At 39.5% G+C, this 18903-nt stretch overlaps 1 protein-coding gene across 6 annotated transcripts in view; it reads left to right on the top strand.

Moving 5' to 3' along the window:
• LOC111143939 (transmembrane and coiled-coil domain family 1) overlaps positions 1-18903 on the top strand; it is a 253758-nt gene that overhangs the window by 222749 nt on the left and 12106 nt on the right. For all 6 annotated transcript variants that reach the window (XM_022497969.1, XM_022497970.1, XM_022497968.1 and 3 more), the window contains one exon: positions 9048-9982. In XM_022497969.1, the coding sequence (XP_022353677.1) occupies positions 9048-9982 (935 nt within the window). The remainder of the gene's footprint in view (positions 1-9047; positions 9983-18903) is intronic.

Genomic DNA, 18903 nt, shown 5'->3' with positions numbered 1-18903 from the left:
CTGTACAAATAATTGATGATAAAGTATTATTCCAGCAGTCCAAGCAAGAGTTGATAGTGGCTTTTGCTAGAGTGGCAGTAGTGGAGATTCAGTGAGATGTGGTCAGATTCTGCATCTTTTTAGCAACTAGAACCCAAAACATTTGCTGGAGCAATATAGTATGCATAGAGGGTATCAACATAGACTCCGTAAGCAGACTGTCTGGATTATGTGGATTAATGAAGTGTAGCCATTAGCTGAGATGGGGAAGACTGCAGGAAGAGCAGGTTTGGGCGATATCAGGAACTAAGTTTTGTATGTAGTAAATTCAAAATGACTGTTAGACATCCAAGAAGAGATACTAGGTAGGTAGTTGAGTATATGATCTAGAGTTAAGCAAAGTATGGGCTAGAGGCATACATTTGGAAGTCGTCAACAAAGAAATGGTATTCAAGACCATTTTAAGAGAAAGAAGAGTATTTAGGCCCTGAAATGGGATTGGGGGTGTATAGCCCCTCCCTAGAGTCTCTATTCTTCAAGCTACTGAACAAGCCAGAAAAGTTCAGGGATAGCCAGGTTATCACAAACCCTGTGGAATTTTCCAGATTGTTTCATTGCTTTAGCAATTTATCAAAATTGAGTGAAACAAATAGGATTAAGCTGAGGCTTTACAAATCTTTTGTTTTAAGGAAACTTGTGTCATAAAAGTATTTGTAGTGAATTACCATGTAAAGGGGAACTATTGGTGGCAAATTTTACAAATCGGCTAATCCACACATGGATTTTATATGTATTTTTAAATCCTCAGCAGTGAAAACATTTCTGTGTCACCTTCTTTTGCTGGTTGGAGCATGCTCAGAAAATAGATACTAAATTTAGCATTAGCCTATTTGTGTGCTTCAGACTAATCATTCTTCATTCTGAAGTTGTGTGAGAATGATTTTTGAATAATCCATAGCTCAAATCACTATTTCTTTTTAACAAGTTATAATCTCAGAAGGAAACTTGGATCATTTATTGCAAATGTCAATCAGTATATCCTCATATGACATTTTTGATGTTCAGGCATGAAGTCTCTGGTTGGATATTTCCGGTAGCATACATGAACTAATACTTGAAACCCCCTGGTTAAGTTGAACAATGCACCTCTCCTTATTTTCATTGTATGTTATTTTTTTTCTTTTAGATGTCAGGGAGAAATATCTCAGAATCTGTTACTCATCTATAATACAAATTTTCTTAACTGGATGATCTCTTAGGTTTCTTCTAGCTCAAAGAAACTGTACTTATAAGACTTAATAAACATAACTAAGCAGCATGTTATTGTCAACTTATACCATCACTACTATGATTGCAGGCTTTCCTTAAGTGCTTGCTTTTTTGCTTTTTTTCTTTCTCCCTGTACTTCCAGTGCCTCACATAGGCCCTGTCTGTATATAGGAGACATTCTGCTAAGGTTTGTTAAAATGACAGTAAATCATCTGACCAGGCTCACATGAATCCATTAAGTCCAAACATCAAGCCTGGCAGTACTAATCCTCAATGATGTCTTTCACGTAAGCCAGAAAACCAGCCCTCCTGTGACAAAGCATTTCTAAGTAGCAGTCCTAGATCCTATAATGGATATTTTGCAGTTGGGTTGGAGCAGGGTGGGCCAGATAGGATGTTAATAACCTAAGCTGATATTCAACACAGTTGGGTTTTCCTCAGCAGCCTTGGAGGGAGGAGTATCATCTCTTGGAAGCTGTTTTTCTTATAAAAATTCTGGCGTTTATTCCATTTGTAGTAACATAGGCTCAGTCACTTGTATGACATATGAGATCTAGGAGGATCATATTAAGGAGATGCTAGTGAGTATTTATATTAAACATTTACTAGGTATCTTTGCACAAAGCATTGTGCTATCTTCTTGGAGTACAAAGATGGAATACGACTTGATCCCTGTCCTCAGGAACTTAGGTCAGTAGAGGCAAGACACCCAAACAATTATTTCAACATAATGTAATAAGGACATTGAGAGAGGTGTATGTTTATTTATATGGGAATATGAAGAAAGCCATTAATCTAGCTGGGAGAGGGAGATTGTCAGGAAAGATAATCTGGAGGAGGTTACATGTGAACTGAGTCTTAAAGGATGACTAGAAGTTAGCCAGAAAAGAACAGAACATGCCCTGGAATATATGGACGGAAGCCTAGAGGTGTGAAACAGCATGCCATGTCAGAAGAACAAATTACAGGTGTGACCCTTAGCATATGTGGATTTAAATGTAAGGTTTACGTTATTCCCAAGGAATCCATTGTACAGGTTTTTTTTGTCATTTTGCTGAGACATGTGGTAGGATCTTTAGCCACAAAACTCTAGTGAGCAAACTCCATCAGAATTCGCATTTCAATGAGCATGTCTTCTACTCATTTTCACGTGTGGTATCACCCATGAGATGATTTTAAAACTTTGTTCTTTATGAAAAGTGGGCCTGAAGAGTGCTGAGTGTAGAAAAGCATGTGGGGCCTATGTGGGGCCTAAGTGTTCTTTGTACACAAAGGACGTTTGAGAAACTAGACTATTGTGCCAGATTTAGAAGTGGCTAGGATTATCATCATGAGTATTATTTGTATTTTTTAAACTTTTTAAAATTAAGCAATAAAATACAATAAAACATTATTTTATTGCTATTTATTTATTTATTTATTTATTTTTATTGCTTTTTTTATTGCATATAACCAGAGTTCTGTATAAAAATATGAAAAAGTGATCCCTAGAACTTACAGGAAATACTCCATTCTGTCCAAGGATTATTTATCAAGTGAGAAAAAGCCTTTGTGACAAGTGAAAAGGTCTGTTTTTAAGACTGTATGTCAAATCTTGATTTTTAGCTCCAAAGTAAGAATGGAGTGGGTAGAGGAAAAGCTTGCTGCTTATGGGCTAGTGGAACTTAGGTCATTTTTCTTTTCTGCTACTCCCACTTGAGATTCCTCTTCATTCCACCGCAGACTAAACGTCAGTCTGAATTACACATAAGAGAATTGCTCACCAGAGTTGTGCTTACTGTGAGAGGGGAACGGCATGTCATTTCTACAGTGAGACACTGGAAATAGATGAAAAGTCTTCCCATAATGAATATATACTTTGTGCAGAAAGTGCTAATAGACTGTGGGATTTCTTTTCTTTTTGTTAAGAGTGAGGTGTTGGGGATGTTGGCAAAGGCAAGCCTCAAGGAGATGATGGCACAAAATTCAAAGGCAGAGCTGTATAACTTCCAAGGCAGTACTCTTTCCTCTGTTGTACCTTCTCAATACAACCTGCCTGTCAGAAAAAGAGAACTTTATATGACGGACCAGAGCATCTTTTATCATTGATTAGAAGATAGATTTCTGGGGGCACCTGGGTGGCTCAGTGGGTTAAGCCTCTGCCTTCGGCTCAGGTCATGATTTCAGGGTGCTGGGATCAAGCCCCGCATCAGGCTCTCTGCCCACTTGTGATCTCTGCCTGTCAAATAAATAAATTTTAAAAAAGGAAGAAGAAAAAGATTTCTGTGCTGTTCTTAAGACCAGCATTATGAATCTCTAGGGATTACGATTTATATTGGATTTGGGGGGGTAGTCTCCCAAAAATCAAACATTCTATCCTTTTGCCCCCACTAAGTGCACTTGAATTAAGCCACACACTCCATTTTTGGTTCAAAACCATGGCCTCATATCTGTGAGGTAGAAATTTTGGAAGAACAGTGGACCTGGGTCTGCAGGTGCCTAAGTATCAATTTGCAAAAGCTGCTGCACAACCCATTCAATGAAATTGGCCTTGGTAAAGATCCACCTTCAGAAAAACCAAAATAGTCCAGATTCTGTTTGTTTTCAGATTAATTACAAAGACTTGCCCACTTTCCACCTCCTTCTTCTTTTTTGTTAAAATGCCTTCTTCATTTTCTCAGAAGTGATGTGAATTATTTAGTATAAATAAATAGTGCAGAGATTTCCTGAAAGAGAGCCGATGCTCTATAAAACATAGATAAAATGATTTCATTCCACTAAGTAGACAGGACTGGGCTGTTGGCATTTATTGAAGATAGTGATGTCAAGTCAGGGATTCCTGAATCTCTCCTCGATACAAATATGTACTTGGATTTTGAGTAATGAACCAAGTAAGGAATAGAAAAAGGGTGACTTCTTGAACATTCACCATGTTTGGCAGGCATAATCTGATTTAACATATGTTTAATAACAGTTTTTCAAATAAACTCATGAGAAAATGATAACCCCATTTTATAGATGAGGAAACTTGGGCTCAAGGAAACAAGAAGGTGGCCCAAAGACACCTAGCTAGTTAGGTGGCAAAGCCAGGTCTGAACCCAGGTCCTACTCCTGTCCCTGCTCTTTCCACCGTTTTTCTTCATATGTTTGTTCTCAGAGGTGGGTGCTCCCATGTTCTGACACTTTCATACACTCAGAAAGTAAATAAAATGCATTTGCAAATGAAAATTGTAAGCCATTATAAAACTTTGTGAAATGTTCTCACAATGGCTCTACTCTGCTCCTGATTAATTGGTGTTTTGAGGCATTGCTGTTTAAATTTTCACTTGGGTTTTTTTCTGATCCATTAACTCAGATCTGTTAGTAGATAATTTAAGCCTGGCCAATGAATTTTTTTTTTTTAAGGTTTTATTTTTAAGTAATCTCTATACCCAACATGGGGCTTGAACCCACAACCCCAAGGTCAATAGTGGCATGCTCTACCGACTGAACCAGCCAGGCACCCTCTGGCAAATGAATTCTTAATAGGAAAAGACAAAGTACAGGCAAAGCACCTTATCTGCTTTTATAGCATCAGCTAGATAATGAACAGTGGCTCTAACCAGACCCCTAGCTGTGGAGAACATTGCGTAACTTACAATAAGTAGTCACAGTATATTTACCTGGGTTTTGGGCCTCTCTTTTTTCTATACAAATTATTTCTATCCCCAGCCTTCAGTGGCTGGGACTTGCTGTACTGGGGGGGTATGATCACTCATGAAAGCCCTCAGGCTATGATCACGTGAAGCCCTGTTGAGTAGGTGATATTGCTGCTGCTGTTGTTGTCAAACTGCCCTGTGATAAAGGTAGTAGGAAGTACCTCACAGTTGATTTGTAAATTAGTGATAACAATGTTCATAAGGTTGTTGTGAGCTTTGGAAGGTTAGCTAGCTGGCTAGTCAGCTGCCTAGCCACAAGACCCAACAGTCAAGAAAGTTGACTAATTCTAAAAAAAAAAAAAAAAAAAAAAAAGGAAGGAAGGAGACTATTACTATTTTTATTGTAATGTTGAATTAATTATTCCCATTATTCCTTTGGTGCAGACTCTGTCTCCCATGATTATGCCTGAAATGTGAAAGATCTTGAAGTATATTCTAGAATCTTTTAACATTTGAATTTTTAAAAAGAATCACCTAGAATGGTACAAAAATAATAGCCAGTATTAACTGCTTACTCTGTGCCCAGGACTATTTTTTGAGTGTTTTTATGTTTATTATTTCATCTTCAAAACAGTCTTCTGAAATAGGTGTTAGTATTATCTCCATTTTACAGTTGATGAAATGGGTGCAGAAGTTAATTAACTTGCCCAGCCAGGGTCGCATGACTAGTAAGTAGCAAAGCTAGACTTGAACCCAAGCAGTTTCATGCCAGATTCCATGCTTCACTACTACACTAAATGTAGCCATAGTCAGTAATTTTGTTTTTCTGATTTGTGCCTTGTATGTTTAAGAAAATCCTCCCTGCTGTATTTTCCAATACTGCCTTCCAAAAGTTGTAAAATTTGCTTTTAACATCTGCAGTTTAGTTACCTGTCTGGAATGAGGGTAGGAATCTAATTTTATTTTGTTATATATAGATAGCCTAATATGCCAGCAAAGGCTTTTGAAAAAGAGAACCACTCTTCAGTTGGTGCATGTATAACTCACAGCTAAATATTCTTGTCTCTGAAGGCTTTTGTTCATAGCTCAGAAGATACCCAGAGGGTATTCACAGCCCCTGTGCTATAATTCTGTAGTTCAATATATCTTTTTCTTGCCACCTCTCTTCCTCTTCCTCTCCCCTTTTATTTCTCCTCCCTGCCTCTCACAATTTCTGCTTCTCTCTCCTTCCTTTTTAAGGATAGTGCTTGCCAAAATTTGGAAGAGTCACTGAGTAATCAAGTGATTCATGGTTTCAGGTGTTAAACTACCCTCCTGCTGAAGCTGTGGGTTAGTTTTCTTTGGAGGCTGAGAACAGTGGGTTCTGTCAGATATACTCTTGCAGGGATATTGATGACTTTAAGTGGGAGTCATATACTAGTAGAATATAGTGTGGCCCCAAACAGCCTAGGTAGGACAGAAGTCAGATTAAAGATAATCTGGCTTACTTCTTTGGTCACTGTGTGGGGAAATAAAATCAGAACTAAACTGTCATCATTTGTAAAAAATTACATAGAAATTTTGTTGTTCTTTTTTCATATTTAGAAATATAATAAAACTGATTCTAGTACCAAAGCTATATTTTCACCAGTATGATCCATATTTATGTTCCTGAGTAATAATTAAACTTGACTTCTGTATCTGCACTTCTTTAGACAATAGACTACATGTAAGGTGATATTCAAATTAATAGCAAAGAACCTAAGAAAACTAGATAATACATGAGCTTGTAGTCTTGAATCAGTGATACTTTGTATTTGCTTTCCTTTCCTGTGGTAGATTTTGAGCTGTTAACTGAGTACACAATCAGGGTACATATTATACCCTGAATTACATATTGTAGTTGTGGGATCTGATCTATTGCATACTGTAGTTGAAATCCCTTTCAGAAAGAAAATCACATAGTGGGAACCCTGTACAACTTAAGAGAGTGACTATAAGGCACTGAAGAAAGTGGGTTTCCGGGAGCTCCTTTTTCAGCTCTTGGCAACGTGGTTTTCTGGAACTCTGGCTCATTCTCCTTTCTGCTGCTTTCCCTCTGGCCCTTTCACTGCTTATTAGCTTGTACCTAAAATTAATGGGGCAGATGGAGGAAGTTATACAAAATAATTATCGTGCTAGTCCCTAAACTATTCTGGACATTTTTTTATTAGTGGAACGAACATAATGTCATTTTGCTCTTCATTTCAGTTTTAAATTATCTTTTGATTTTATTTAAATGTACATTATTTCTCATTTGTTCATCTGAAAAGGAAATAATATGTTTTTATTCACATCAGTAGTAATACATTAATTCCAGTAATGAACTTTCCACTAATGAACTAATATTTTTGGAGTTAGAGATCACCATAATTCCTGCTCAGATGGGAAACTGAGGAGATAAAACTGAGGTGAAAAAAAGACTGACAAGTTAATTACCAGTATTTCACGAATATTTCAGATTTGGTGTATTATCACAAAAATGTAATTCACACTTCTAAAATATGAGGGTAACCTATATATAGTTCTTTCTATCAGATTGCTGCTGGCTATAGATTTTGGAATGAGGACCAAATAAAGGGATATGATCTTAATTTCCAAGATGGTAAATTTATAATTTGAACACTCATACTGGGCATTTTTATTACCCTGAGATGGGTGGTTCTTTTTTTTTTAAGATTTTATTTATTTATTTGAGAGAGAGAGAGAGAGAGAGAGCAGGGCAGGAGCAGGGGCAGAAGGAGAGAAAGCAGACTCTCTGCTGAGCGGGGATCCTGATGTGGGGCTCAGTCCCAGGAACCTGGGATCATGACCTGAGCCGAAGGCAGACAGACAGATGCTTAACCAGCTGAGCCACCCAGATGCCCCGAGTTGGTTCTTTTATTATTTATTTCTGCTACTGCTTAGTAGAGAGCAGTTTTTACAGACTTTTTGCATGAGCCCTACTCCAGTTGGTGACAAGCCAAACCTGAGGGTTTTTCTCTCCTGAGTTAGGGAAACCTGACCTCTCTCTAGCTTTGGCTAATGGCTTTGAAATAGGATAGTTTCAGTTTTCACATATGAGGAGCTTGTCTTTTTCTTCATCTCCTTCGACTGGTTGCTCACCCATATGAAGGATAGTCATTGTTTGTGTTTTGCAGTCCCTTGAATCATTAAAAAAAATACTGAATAGAACTCAAAGAAGCTGAGCTCCAGAAGGCCTGAACTTATTTGATGACTTGATTAACTTCTTACCTCTTAACTGTCTCTCCCCCTGAGTATTCACTTTTCTCCCCCAGGTATATCATAGTTACTTGTGACCTGGTATATTAACCCTTAAGAGTATACCACATTCAACCTTGGCACTTGGAGCAGTACCTTCTCATTCTTACCTTTACCTGTCTCCAGCTAACAATTGAGTGTCCCTATTAGAGAGAGAATAATCCCATTACCCTTGACATACTTTGGGTAAAAAGACACTGTGATAAAAATTGGATTTTTATATCTAGTCAGCAAAATAACCTATTCTCACCAGCATTTTGGATGACCATAATCTGAGAGCATGGATTGGAATTATAGCAATGTCTGAATACTAAAATGATTTTCATGTAATTAAACTGAAATGCAGATGTACCTTGTTTCACAAAAGTGTGTGTGAAGAATGTTTGTGAATGAAGCCATTAGCGGGGGCACCTAGGTGGCTCAGTCAGTTAAGTGTACGCCTTCAACTCAGGCCCTGATCGGGATCAAGCCCCAAGTGGGGCTTCCTGCTCAGTGGGTAGTCTGCTTCTCCCTCTCTGTCTGCCTTTCCCCTGCTTATGTTCACTCTCTCACTGTCTCTTTCTCTCTCAAATAAATAAAATCTTTGTAAAAAATATAAACAACTAGGGGAGCTTTGTTATTTAAAGAAATATTGTAATAAATTTTCTAACAAAGGAAGAATGCCCCTAGTTTACATCTTGTGCAGATCTTTTTTCATAAGTCTTTTTTGTGTAAGGCAAAGTATACTTGTATAAGGACAGTATCCAGAAGGGAGATGGGGCTTGTATAGGATGGGAGGAATTAGGTCAGCTATCGGTGCAGAGGTCTGAGAGTAGATAAATTTTCAGTATATTTGGCCTAGTGATTCTGGAGAGGTAGTCTTCTTGGGCTCCTTCTAACATCCACTTCTCATTTGTACACTAGATCGAGCGGTTGGAAGTAAGCAGCCTCGCCCAGACTTCCAGTGCAGTGGCCTCCAGCACCGATGGCAGCATCCACACAGACTCTGTGGATGGAACACCAGACCCTCAGCGCACAAAGGCTGCGATTGCTCACCTGCAGCAGAAGATCCTGAAGCTCACAGAACAGATCAAGATTGCACAAACAGCCAGGGACGACAACGTTGCTGAGTACTTAAAGCTTGCCAACAGTGCAGACAAGCAGCAGGCTGCCCGCATCAAGCAGGTCTTTGAGAAGAAGAACCAGAAGTCTGCCCAAACCATCCTCCAGCTACAAAAGAAGCTTGAGCACTACCACAGAAAGCTCCGAGAGGTGGAGCAGAATGGGATTCCCCGGCAGCCGAAGGATGTCTTCAGGGACATGCACCAGGGTCTGAAGGATGTGGGAGCAAAGGTGACTGGCTTCAGTGAAGGTGTGGTGGACAGTGTCAAAGGTGGACTTTCTAGCTTCTCCCAGGCGACCCATTCGGCAGCAGGGGCTGTAGTCTCAAAACCCAGAGAGATTGCCTCACTAATTCGGAATAAATTTGGCAGTGCAGACAATATCCCTAACCTGAAGGACTCTTTAGAGGAAGGGCAAGTGGATGATGGGGGAAAGGGTTTGGGGGTGATTTCAAACTTTCAGTCAAGCCCAAAATATGGTAGTGAGGAAGATTGTTCTAGTGCCACTTCAGGCTCAGTGGGAGCCAACAGCACCACTGGAGGCATTGCTGTAGGAGCATCCAGCTCCAAAACAAACACCCTGGACATGCAGAGCTCAGGATTTGATGCACTACTACATGAGATCCAGGAGATCCGGGAAACACAGGCCAGACTAGAGGAATCCTTTGAGACTCTCAAGGAGCATTATCAGAGAGACTATTCATTAATAATGCAGGCCTTACAAGAGGAACGATATAGGTAAGTTATATGGAATTAAAATTCTGAATCATTTCTTTTTGCAGTTCCCTTGCCTTTGACTCTGGGGAGGTGGCTTTAAAAGCTCTGTGTAGAGTGTCTTTTTTTATCCAGAGCACTTTTGACATGTCATATAACACCTGCATAGTTCTAGCACAGAGACAAAATAGAGGCACAGCAAAGTTAAATGACTCCTAGGATCATACACCAATAAAGCACTGGGAATCAGGGGATGACGATTACTGTAGCTTTCCAGTCTTCCATTGCACTTTAGGACTTTGACATGAAGCCCAAGCTCTCTAAGGCATTCCACCTATTTATTTGTAATCACAGAACCACAAATCATTGCAACCTATAACTATACTACACTGGCTTCAAAAGATCTATAACCTGCTGAACTCCAAGAAATCTAAGAAGAATCAAAGATACAGCGTGGCTAAAATGTAATGAACACTGTAGGTATTTGACCTTAAGCACACTTATGTGGGCAATTGGTGTAGAGAGATTAGACTGAAAGTAGATCCAGATAAGCTCATCTGTTACCTTTGTTATGAATTGGCAAATGTTTGAATGGGCATGGACTTAAACATGAAATGTTTCAATAGTCATTAGAGAATTCTCAAAGGGCTAACTGCTTTGAGTCATAATCTGTGCTAAAGGTAGAGAAGCTGGTCTTCTGTTTCATATTATATTCCATATTCATGTTTTCTAAAAACATGTTTTTCCCCTTGTTTCTACTCCATGCAGAGAGAAATAATATCCCCCACAGAGTACTCATTCAGATCCAAACTGTCAGCCAGACACCGGCCACCTCACTGATAGAGATTAAGGGCCAGCTTTACAGAAACCACAGGTCAGGGCAGGCCTTGAAAGACCTGGGTTTGGTCCTATCCCAAATACTAATTTGTCAGAATCCTCACTACTTCTGTAATATCAAAGGTTGAACAGAAGATCTCTTAAGGTCTGTTTCACCTCTTTAAAAAAAAACAGTGATTTTTTTTTCTTAAGTTTGTTTTTATGAGATAATCTCAGGGCTTGAAATAAATTGTTCATGGGTATCCATTAACCTCTGAGAGAAGTGACAGTAGCATGCTGTTTTTAGATGGTGAAAATATTAGTAATTCAGCCCTGCCTCTTCATTCTTCTGTCATTCAATTCTAACTTAAGACTTTAAGGGAGAAGAAAAGTGAGTGTGGGAGAGAGAAATGAAGTTCTAAAAGCAAACATATTACTATTTATTATTTCAGTGTTTTATATATTCTTTCATATACTTAAAAGACAATATCTAAAGTCGTGAACAATCTAACAAATATTCAAATGGACTCTAAAAATAAAACATCTGATCTTTTGTAAAGCATGAAAGCTAACTGCCAGGTTCAAATACTAGTTCTGCCACTTGCTAATCTTGAAAATTGGGTAGGTTTCTAAACCTCTCGAAGTCTTGGTTTCCTCATCTATAACGTAGGAGTAGTAACAGTCCTTCATAAGGTTATTGTAACAGTGAAATGGTATACTTTATGTAAAGCACATAGCTCAGTGCCTGGTCCTGTGACTGCTCAATTGATGTTAGGTAGCAGTTGCTACTGCTGCTATCAAAGGAGACCCCCTAAACATGGAGACCCAGGCCTCCCACAGTCAGATGCTCAAAAAAACAAAAAACAAACCAAAAAACCCAACTGCCTGCTTTGACCCCTTTATTTTGAATGAGCAGTTAAAAACATTCCAGTTTTTAAATTCTTTCAGAGCTTAAAATTCATAGAGAGCTCGTTATGTCTTCAAGTCAGATGTAGACCAATACGAGAAAATCAGAAAAAAATGGGTCTCCCAAGGCCCACCTTTGTACCAATTTAAAATAATCCAGGGACAGGACAGAACTTTTAGCTGGTAATTATCATCTCATTATAAGAATCAAGTCCGGGGCATCTGGGTGGCTCAGTGGGTTAAGCCACTGCCTTCGGCTCAGGTCATGGTCTCGGAGTCCTGGGATCGAGCCCCACATCGAGCTCTCTGCTCCGCGGGGAGCCTGTTTCCCCCTCTCTCTCTGACTGCTGCTCTGCCTACTTGTGATCTCTATCTCTGTCAAATAAATAAGTAAAATATTAAAAAAAAAAAAAAAAGAATCAAGTCCAAACCACTTGTGAGGTAATGAGAGGTGCATCTCTTTCATTGCATTTTGGGTTCTCGGTAGTGAGTGAATGATTAGTTTTATGGAATAGAGAATAAAGAAAATTTAAGAATTTTCAAAAACAGAGGTAAAACTTGGAGAGCCAGGGAAGACATAGTATAATGTGTAATCTGACTTTTGTTATATCACTTAAACTTTAGAATTATCTTTCCTTAAAGTGAAATCTTGAAGAAAGCAAGCCTTTAAAGGCACCAGAAATGTCACAACTGCTTCACTTAGCTATTTTGTTGCATATATTTCCATGTATAGAGCAGTTAGAAATTTCTCCTCTGTTACATGTTTTTAATCAGTAAATATACTTAATTTTGTTAATCTCTGAACCATTTCATATAAGTTAAGTTTTCCCACACATTGAAGCTTATTCTTAAGCATCAAAAGTTTTCTTTTGCATTTTAAGCATTTTTAGAAAATGTCTCTACCTTTTTTTTTTTTTAAGAATTTATTTATTTGACAGAGAGAGAAGGAGAGAGAGCACAAGCAGGGGGTGCAGCAGAGGGAGAAGGGGAAGCAGGCTCCCTGCCCAGCAGGGAGCCCGATGCAGGACTCAATCCCAGGACCCCGAGATCATGACCTGAGCCGAAGGCAGAGGCTTAACCCACTGAGCCACCCAGGCGCCCCTACCTTCTTTTAATAGAGTAACACACTGAACCTTAACTTTATTGGAAATAGTATAGAATAGTATAGAAATAGAATAGTATAGAACAGTGGTGTTTGAGCTTAGTGATGCTGTCAGGTAAGTGAGAGTGGTATGATTATGTGCCTGTGCAGTAAACAGTCCAAGACAGCTTGCTCTTTAAAGTTCTTTTGTCTGGCTTTTATAAAATTTGTTCTTTTCCCTTTCCCTATCTCCACACTGTTACTGAGCTGCCTGCAACAGCCTCTCTTTACTAATTTCTATTTGAGCGCTGTTGTAGGTTTAGCTTTTTGTCTAAGAAGAAAGTAGGCTAGCTGGGGATGGACTTAAGGGATTCTTCTGTGACCAAGAACCAGTTGAAGCATACATGGCCGCTCTAGATCCATTTCAGTTTATTTTCTGTGCTTTAGTTTATTTTACTGATATGCGAGTTGACAGGAGGCAGGCAGTATACAATATTGCTGCTTGTTATTTAAATGAGGGGGAGGAAAACACTACCACTCAGCGTTTACTTAACTCCTGCGGTGTGCATAATGCTAGATTACTTACATATATTTGCTAATCCTCATGGTAGCCCTTTAGGTGGACTGTATTTTCCTCATTCTGCAGGTGAGGAAATGGAGGGCCAGTGAGATTTTACATTTTCCCAAAAGGTTACTTAGTAAGTGGTAAAGCCAGGAATAATGTGAATCCAAAGCCTGTGATTTTTTGTTTTGTTTTGTTTTTATTTTAGGACAGGGTTTTTCCCCCAGGCTCAACCCAGAAACCTGTTATAATCTAAAGACTATAGTCTAGCTGAAGTCTGTTTGATTGAAAGACTAGCCTATAGTCTAGCTTTAGGAACCATTAACTACATTGGGTATTGGGCCATTTCTAGGTCAAAGTGTGTTTCACTAAAAGCTGAGTCACTGTTCCTAACATATTTTATAAAATTCTGTGAATGCGAAAAAAAAATCTACAACTGCACAAACTCTGGAAGGTTTTCTACAGCTATGTAGGTAATAGGGGAAACCTACTAAGGAAACTTTCACTACCACCCTTATTTCCCACTTTGCAGAGTCCCTTTTCAGTATTGTCACTCACTTAATGTCCTTCCTATTGCTCTCTACCCGTGAGTAAGGCCAAGTTAAGATTTTTACCCAAGACCGTCTACTTACTCTGAAGAAACATTCAGAAGCCTGTGGAGTACAGTCTCTCTCTTCACCCTCATAAACTGTGCCATGGCTGAGTAAGTCTTCAGCACCCACACACATTCAGCCCAGGAAGCCGCTGTAACCGCTTGGATGTGAGCTCCACCTCAACCTTTGATCGGGTATTTAGTCTTTGAGTTGTTTGTTGGGTTCTCAGATATGAGTGAGAGCATGTGTTTTGGGAAAGAAGGATGCAAGGTTTAGACAGTTTTTCTAGTGACGGGATTGTGCTGACTTGTGTAGGTAGTCTGTACATTCCATTAAAGTATTATCACAGGTTTATTAGTAGAACCTGTGTTCGTGTAGTACTTCAGGGATAGAAGGGCCCTACAATATCTATTTTAATCTCATTTTACACGTGAGTACACCGAGGCCCAGAAAGATAAAGTGACTTTTGCCAAGTCACACAGTAAAATTGTTAACATATATTTTAATCTGCTAAAAACTGGAACACTGTTCCTGTTCCCATAGGGTATATAATATATTACTGAGCTACCAGAGGAGAAAGTTGAGCTGTGGCAAAATGTATTGAAAATAGGAGAGAGGGGCACCTGGGTGGCTCAGTGGGTTAAACCTCTGCCTTCAGCTCAGGTCATGATCTCAGGGTCTTAGGATCGAGCCCCGCATCGGGCTCTCTGCTCAGTGGGGAATCTGCTTCCCCCTCTTCTCTCTGCCTGCTTCTCTGCCTACTTGTGCTCTCTGTCAAGTAAATAAAATCTTTAAAAAAAAAAAAAAAGAAAGAAAGAAAGAAAATAGGAGAGAACTAGGAAAACATTCATTGACAGTTTTACAGGTTCCTGTTGTAGTTTTTGCCTTCAGGGATCTGGCTGGGAATCCTACTCAGCTGCTACCCGCGTGTGGCAGTGTCAGGTAGGCAGGCTAAAAACCCCCGCCTGATGAGGAGCAGTGTGCCATTTTAAAAGCTTCTATTTTAAGGGGATTGCTGTCCTTTGGAAATCGGCTTCTGATACTGTTTGTATTAAGCCCAGGGATATTTTAAATTGCCCTGAGTCATAAGAGCAAAAATACGAAGAAGGCAGTCACCAGAGTAGTTGTCACACGCAGCACAACTTTAGGCAGCTAGGCTAACCCAGTTAGGCACAGGCCATTAGAGTTTTAACTAAACAAATAATCAGTTAAATACTATTTTATTTTACCATCGCTAGACATTAGAAAAACATGATCTGGGCGCCTGGGTGGCTCAGTCGGTTAAGCGACTATCTTTGGCTCGGGTCGTGATCCTGGAGTGCTGGGATCAAGTCCTGCTTCAGGCTCCCAGCTCTGTGGGGAGTCTGCTTCTCCCTCTGACCTTCTCCCCTCTCATGCTCGCTCACGCGCTCTCTCTTTCTCTCTCTCAAATAAATAAATAAAACCTTAAAAAAAGAAAAAAATCACCAGAGACAGCTATTTTGGCCCCTTTATTCCAGGTGTTAGACCTGTGTCAATTATAAATTGATCTGAGAGTCTCCAGAGTATATGTAGACTAGGTTTGGACAATGAGTTTGAAATAGAAACTTGAGAATATTGGATCAAATTAGCTCCTATAGAGAAATAAAGCCCAATTGAGATACGTTCTTAGGAAAAGTAAGACCTTCCATAAAAGAGATTTACAGATGTGCTCTTCCCAACATAGCCACTGAAGAGTTAAAGGAGGAAGAATGGAAGGGAAGGTGAGGAGAGGGAGAGAAAACTTACTCACTTCAGTAAGTGATTGAGGTTAGACAAACCTGCATTCACTTGCCAGCTCTTTTGTATGACTGTATGTAATTCCTCTGAGCCTCAGTTTCCTCTATAAAAACAAGATAATGATATATACTATACAGGGTTGTTGAGATTATTAAAGGAGATGATAATGTACGTGAAGCACCTAGTATGGTGTGTAGTGTGACAGGATATTAGAACTCTGTCATTACCCAAACCATAAGAGACTCAATATCACAAAACAAACTGAGGGCTGCCGTCGGGAGGGGGTTATGGACATTGGGGAGGGTATGTGGTATGAGGGTATGTGCTACAGTGAGTGCTGTGAAGTGTGTAAGCCTGACGATTCACAGACCTGTATCCCTCGGGCAAATAATACACTATATGTTAATTAAAAAAAAAAAAAGAAAGCTGTCATTACCAAGTTTTCGGATTACCTAGAAACCTCCTCTGCCCCGGCTTTTATTTATTCCCTCTATACTATAGGCATCTGCTGTTTCTTGTCTTTAAGGTAATGCACTGCCTACCTTGAACATTTCAGGGACCGATTCTGTGCTTTTTCCTTTCCAACTACAGGCTAGTTCAGTGTTTCCTAGCCTCTTTTCAGGCTTCAACACAAATGAAGTAACAAAAGGTAAAGAGGGATCATCCACTTTCCCCAATTCAGCCAGGAATGTATTCAGGTTCCCACCACATGTCATACCCCTACCCCAACTGTGTCTGTCCTAGTCAAACCCTGGCAGTAGTTACCTCAGGTCCCTGTTGGTGTTAGCCCTGGGATCTGGTTCTTCCTGTTTCTCTCAGTACCTACTCTACAAGATTCTTCAGCCATCCTGTCCTACTGACCTATTGCCCAATTAGGGAAGCACACTTCCCTATCCCGGCTCTCAGAGATGGCTCCGAACTTTTGAGCCACACCCAAAGAGTGATGCACTAGGTGAAACATTCCCAGCCTGAGACTCATCCAGTTTCTCATTCATCAGGAATTTGACACAAAAGAGCCCTGGCTTATCTTTAATCCAAGATGACTACTGTGTTGACCTCCAGTGGCTGAAACATTTTATTAATGTTTCAATTATTTATTAATTTTATTCAATTACTAATTCAATTATTTATTAATTGTTTACCTACAACAAAATCTAGTTGTCTTTTTATATCTTGTAAATAGAGCACATTTTGCTTGGGGATGGGGGATGGATTTCACATGCCAAAATATGACATAACCTATACTGAAAAAAGATCTCAGTCTTAAGGCTTTCTGTTCACTAATAGTTGAACTCAAACCGTATTCAAGTGTCTAAGTTTTCTTTGAGTTGTAATGATTTGGGAAGGACTTTTGAGTAAAAAGTCTCAAAATGAGAGTATTAATCTTATATTCCTCTGTGATCCAGCTGGAGTCTCATGGAAAGCACGTGCCAAAATCATATACTTGTAGGACCAAAAATTGCCCCCCACTGCATGTCCAGAGAGCTCTAATTGGCATCATATCAAGAGATTAAAATCCCTTAGAGTTCTTGATTTTAAAAAAATCACATGTGGGGGCGCCTGGGTGGCTCAGTGGGTTAAAGCCTCTGCCTTTGGCTCAGGTCATGATCCCAGGGTCCTGGGATTGAGCCCCGTGCGTCAGGCTCTCTGCTCAGCAGGAAGCCTGCTTCCCCCTCTCTCTCTCCCTGCCTCTCTGCCTACTTGTGATCTCTGTCTGTCAAATAAATAAATAAAATCTTTAAAAAAAAATTTTTTTTTAAATCACGTGTGAAAGACTATACACAGTGTACCTTTCCTTCCCCACCCCCACTCTTTGATTTGGTACTAATACTTAATGAGAGGACAGACATGTTCTTTCTTTGAATTCCCTGGGTATTTTACTTCCCTATTTTAGGATTTAGGTAGGAAGTAAACACTAGCAAGTAAAGTAAAAGAGATTATAATATTAATAATGGGAGTAGTGGGAAGTCAGTAGGAACTGGAATAATGGGTATTTTCTTCCTTTTGTTGTTGTTTACATTTTGCATTTGATTAGGGGTATAGAAACAGTAAGTTTTTTAAAAGACAATAATAAAAGAAATCTAGAAACAGGAAGCATGAACCAAGTGTTTAGGATTCTCAGTACACCTCATTAACCTAGTAAGGGGAAGTTACTGCATCTTTCTCAGCCTCCCATTTCTTAATTAGAAATTGAAGTACCTCCCAGTTACAAGGATTAATGTAGAAATGTCTTCATGAATCAGAGGCAGATGCCACACATAAAAAGGCATGGGTGTGGGGGTAGGTGGTTATAGCTTTTGTTATTATTGGTGTCAGTGTTTTGGTACTTTGATGTTTACAGTGATTAACTAAATGTAGATTGAACCCTAAATTCCTCCCCCACATGCACTCCTCCACCCAAAATGACATTACATCATCTTTACTGGGCTCTTTGTGTTAGCCTGATTTCAGACCATAATTTTACATGTAGGTTACGTAAGCCACATAAAAATGATTGATGGCACTGAAAAATGTTTGATTGGAAATTGCTAAGCTTGATCAGGTTTGTGCTTTCAAATTGTGGGTTGTGAGGTTGTGAAAAGAGCTAAGAAGCAAACTTCCATGACCTGGGTGAACAAATCAGCAAAAGTGTTTCAGTAATGACAGGCCCAGTAAAGATCTTTAAGGTGCTGAGGCAACCCAGAAGACCTACATTCCAAGCACCAAGGGCATCTTGCCAGCCTCTTTGTTCATCATATTTTACAAAAGCCTCAAAGTTTAAGACTTTCTTGGTTTTCTCCCTGATGTTTCCTGCAGATTGGAGGCGCTTACTGTGGTAACCCAAACACAGCTGTGTAAGTGTAGGGGCGCCTGGCTGGCTCAGCTGGTAGATCAGGCAACTCTTGATCTCAGGGTCATGAGTTTGAGCCCCAAGTTGGGTGTAGAGCCTACTTAAAAAAAAAAAAAATGTGTAAGTGTAATAGGGTTTCAGCTACACAATAACAGCTGTGACTTTTCTGTTCTTTCAGAAAGTCATCATTCCCAAGGTAATTCTTGTGACTTGAAGAGGAAAGCAAATGCTAGTAATTATTAGTTGGTGAATTAATGGGGCTGTTTCAACTGGACCCATTATGGGTCTTGCTTCAGCCTTGAGTTCTGCAGCTGTTGATCTGTTTTCATCTGCAGGGAAATGGAGCGCATTCTACTTACCCAAAAGCTATTTCACTATTTTAAGTACTATTTCTGGGAA

The sequence above is a fragment of the Enhydra lutris genome, unplaced genomic scaffold (assembly GCF_002288905.1).
Source record: "Enhydra lutris kenyoni isolate GAN:26980312 unplaced genomic scaffold, ASM228890v2 scaffoldscaffold10, whole genome shotgun sequence".
NCBI lineage: Eukaryota > Metazoa > Chordata > Mammalia > Carnivora > Mustelidae > Enhydra > Enhydra lutris.
The sequence above is the reverse complement of the archived record's forward strand: the minus strand, read 5'-3'. Positions and strand labels throughout refer to the sequence as shown.